Source organism: Lepidothrix coronata, unplaced genomic scaffold, assembly GCF_001604755.1.
Source record: "Lepidothrix coronata isolate B3197 unplaced genomic scaffold, Lepidothrix_coronata-1.0 Scaffold2, whole genome shotgun sequence".
Taxonomy (NCBI): Eukaryota; Metazoa; Chordata; class Aves; order Passeriformes; family Pipridae; genus Lepidothrix; species Lepidothrix coronata.
In genome coordinates, this window is record NW_016690182.1 from 12,808,278 (window position 1) to 12,812,296 (window position 4,019).

The following is a 4,019-nucleotide window of genomic DNA, read 5'->3' on the forward strand; positions in this document are numbered from 1 at the left end:
AGAACAAGGGAAAGTGGGCCCGATCCAGGGCCATTATGGCCAAGTATGACCTGGAGGTGAGATCATGGAGTCACAGAAGGGTTTGGTTGAAAGGGACCTCATCTCATTCCACCCCCCTGCCATGGGCAGGGACACCTTCCAGTAGCCCAGGTTGCTCCAAGCCCCATGCAACCTGCCCTTGAACACTTCCAGAGACGGAAATGTCCAGCCACAATCTCTCTGGGCACCCTGTACCAGGGCCTCACCACCCTCACAGGGGAGAATTTGTACATATCCTATCTATGCTTGCCTTCTGTCAGTGTGGAGCCATTCCCCCTTGTCCTGCCCCTCCAGGATGTGGTATAAAGCCCCTTTATGCATTGAAAGGCCATGACAAGGTCCCCAGTGCTGACCGGGGAAGTGGGAGAAGCTGAGGTGGGCAGGGAAGGTGGGAATGAGTTCTCTGCCTTGTGACAGAGTTTTTTGGTGCCTCCTAGGCCCGCAAGGCCATGCAGGAACAGCTGGCCAGGAACAAGGAGCTGATGCAGAAGGTGCAGGTGGAGCCACCTGAGGAGGAGCCGTGCGAGGTGCCCGAAGAGGATACTGGAGCCGTGGCCATCCCCACCGGGGTCAGCACGGCTAATCCCTGGATGCTGGGCAAGCCCAGCGCCCCGGCCCCAGAGCCTGAGGCACAGGAGGGTCCCAGAGATGGCACAGTGCCTGGTGCTGCAGAGAGCAAGGAGGAGATGGAGGAGGAGGAAGAGGAGGAGCTGTCAGAGGAGGAAGCTCTGCTACAAGACTTTGAGCAGAAGCGGCAGGCACGACAGGAGCGGGCAGGGAGCCCTGAAGGGCACGGTGAGGAGCATGAGACCCCGAGCAGGGGGGGCTGGGAGTGCTGCAGGGTTGGGCAAAGGAAGGGGGGCTTGGGGGCGGTTTTTGGCTGTTTTCACAGAGCTGCCCTTACTCTCCCACCCTGCTCAGAGTGACCATTTACACCCTCAATGTGTAGGTGCTGGTGAGACTGAGGCCAGTGCTGAGCGGCCGGGGGACAGCCCCATCCCCCCATTCTGTGCTGAGGAGCCGGTGAGCACGGGGCTGGAGCCACCCCCTCAGGCCCAGGAGCAGCTCCTGCTCTCAGAGCAGCTGCACCGTGTGCAGACCATGGAGGATGTGGAGGGTCTGGCCAAGGAGGAGCCTGTGGAAGAGCAGGAGAAGCCAGTGGCCCCGAGAGCAGGGAAGCAAGTGCAGCAGCAGAAGGAAAGAACAGCTGGGGACAGACATGCCGAAAAAACAACAGACAAGAAGAAGATGATCAGCCTGGAGGCTGTACTGGATGGGAAGCCCCAGGAGATGGACTGCCCAAGCCTGCCTGTGGTCGTGGAGGAAGAGGTGAGCATGACGGGCCTCTCCCATGCTCCTCGGTACCCGAAACACCAACCAGTAACACTAGACCCCAAACCACTAATTCCCAGTAACCCTAAACTCCCTTCCAGTAGCCCCAAAACTCCTTTCAGTAACTCACAGTAACCCCAAACCAGTAACCCTAAACCCCTTCCAAGTAACCATAAGCCCCAAACTACTAACTCCCAGTATTCCTAAACCCCCTTACAGTAACCCCAAACCCCCACCCAGTAATGCCCAGTAATTTTTACCCCCCTCCCACTGCCTCGGCACCTCCCAGTTTGTCTCCAGACCCTTCCCAGTCCCTCCCAATTCCCACAGTAACCCCTAAACCTATTCTGCCTCGTCCCTCCGCAGGAGGGTGGCATCGACCAGCGCGGGATGATCACGGAGGCCTTCGCTGGGGACGACGTGGTCGCCGACTTCCAGCGGGAGAAGCGCAAGGCCGAGGAGGCGGCGAAGCCGCAGCCGGTGAACCTGGTGCTGCCGGGCTGGGGCGAGTGGGGCGGCACCGGGCTCCGGCCCAGCACCAAGAAGGTCAAGAGGTGAGTGGGGGAGAGCTCAGGGACATGCCCAGCTCGGCGCCAGCCCTGACCTTCATGTGCCTGCAGGTTCCTGCTCAAGCCGCCGCCGGCGCCTCCCCGGAAGGATCAGCACATGCCCCACGTCATCATCAGCGAGAAGCGCAACATCCACGCGGCAGCACATCAGGTGCGTCACACCTGGTCAGCGTTAGAGCTCCAGCGATCCCTTCCCAAAACGTCCTCCCTCCCTGCCTGTAATCCCTGCTTCCAGCTTAAACAGCCCAGTGGGGTGATGGAGGAGAAGGGATGTACGAGGCTGCTTTGTTGGTGGTGGTGGCTGCTCCAGCCCTCCTGGGCTCTCAGAAGCAGGGCGTGAGCAGGTCCTGGACAAGTGGGAACCAGTGGGAACTGGGGGTAGCATGAGATGGAAGGGCCAGGCTGAGTGGCTCAGGGACATTACCCCTGTGCTGTCCCCGCAGGTCAGTGAGCTGCCCTTCCCCTTCGAGCGGCACCAGCAGTTCGAGCAGAGCATACGGACGCCCGTGGGCACCACGTGGAACACACAGCGTGCCTTCCAGAAGCTGACAGCCCCTCGCGTCGTCACCCGTGCCGGCCACATCATCCAGCCCATCTCGGCTGAGGATGTCCCGGACACGGCCCCCGGCAGTGGGGCCAGCCCCAGGGAGGAGGCACTGCCCCAGCGACAGGCACCGTCCCGGCGCCGCCCGCACCGCAAAGCGCGGTAACTGTGCCTGAGGCCCAAGGGCTTGGACTGGAGCAGGCACAGGTACCAGGAGAAGCTCCTGGTTCTGTCCAGTTCCTTCTTCCTCTTTCCCTGCAGTAAAACCCGGGGCTGCATCCATGTGGCTCCCCTGGCAGCGTCCAAGGCTGGGATGCCCGGTGCCCTCCATGCTGCCCTGGGGGACCACGGGGGGCCAGTGCTTTGGCCGAGTGGAGGGTGAGAGGCTGGTCAAGGGCTTGTGCCGGGGCGGGTCTGGGAGTGAGGGGCTGGAGCAGCTGCTCCCAGCCTGCCCTGTGCTTTCATCTTTCATATCCCTATTTTTTTACCTCTCTGTATTTTTAAATGTTGACCAAAGGGGCTTTCTCCCTGCCCTGCCATGCTGAGCTCGGCCCCAAGGGGATGTTCCTCAGGTCCGCTTGTACCCCCAAGGTACCTGCCCAGCATTAATAAACGTGGTCACCTGGAAACGGCTCTATGAGGTGGGGCTGCTGCTCTGCACGTGCTGGGAGCTGGCTCTGTCCCCAGGCAGCCCGTGGACTTCTTGCTGCCCGCCTCTGCCTCTTGCTGCTGCTGAGCCCATGCTCCCTGCCCAGCCACCCCTGGGAGTGTGACAGCCAGGTGCTCAGTGCTTGCTTGGTGCATCCAGCACAGGCGGAGGGATGTGCCAGAGCCTTGTGGACTGTTCAGGGATCCCTCCAGGCCTCTCCCCCCACTTCCCACGTGGGCCGTGCTCACGCCAGTTGGAGAAACACTCCCAGCCCCAGCGCAGGAGCTGGAGCTGCTGCTGATCCCAGGAAACATGTCCCTCATGCCAGGGACGCCTCCTCCCACCTTGGCACTGCAGCCCGCCCAGGGCCCCGGGCGCTGCCGGGTCCCAGGGCTGCCCTTCTGCCCTGCAGCCGGGTCAGACCGGGAAAGTGGGGGTCGTCCTGTGGGGCTGGGGCACAGGCACCCCTCCAGGCTGACGGTGGGTACCCTGTGACTCCACAATTTCCACCCAAAACCCCGCAGGGCTCCAGATGCTGGCCCTTCCTGGGCTGGGAGGGGAGTGAGGGCTGACGTGGGGCTGGGGGCTGGCTGTGCCACGGCCTCGCCGGGGACCCGGCCCGGCTGTCTCCGGCCCCCGCAGCACCCGGGGCGGGTCAGAGCGCTGGCCTGCGATGGGGCCGCGGTTGTGTTGTTTGGGAAAAAAAAAAAAAAATTAAAGGAAGCGGAGAGCATTTCCGTGCCGTGACGCCGAGAGCCCCTCGCAGGGCTGGTGGCCCCAGCTCGGAGCCCGCGTCCCTCTGCCATGGGAAACCTTCGCCCCCGGGGTTGTCGCGGGGGGGCGAGGGGGGTGTCGTATTTGTTTTAGTAAAAGGTGAAACACCCTG

At 62.3% G+C, this 4,019-nt stretch overlaps 1 protein-coding gene across 1 annotated transcript in view; it reads left to right on the forward strand.

Annotated features, from left to right (window-relative positions):
- Positions 1–3,113, forward strand: part of UTP14A (UTP14A small subunit processome component) — a 16,161-nt gene extending 13,048 nt beyond the window's left edge. The window contains exons 8-13 of the mRNA XM_017814295.1: positions 3–56; positions 477–834; positions 989–1,368; positions 1,738–1,925; positions 1,992–2,091; positions 2,384–3,113. Of these exons, the coding sequence (XP_017669784.1) occupies positions 3–56; positions 477–834; positions 989–1,368; positions 1,738–1,925; positions 1,992–2,091; positions 2,384–2,650 (1,347 nt within the window). The 3' untranslated portion in view covers positions 2,651–3,113. The remainder of the gene's footprint in view (positions 1–2; positions 57–476; positions 835–988; positions 1,369–1,737; positions 1,926–1,991; positions 2,092–2,383) is intronic.
- Positions 3,114–4,019: the final 906 nt, after the last annotated feature.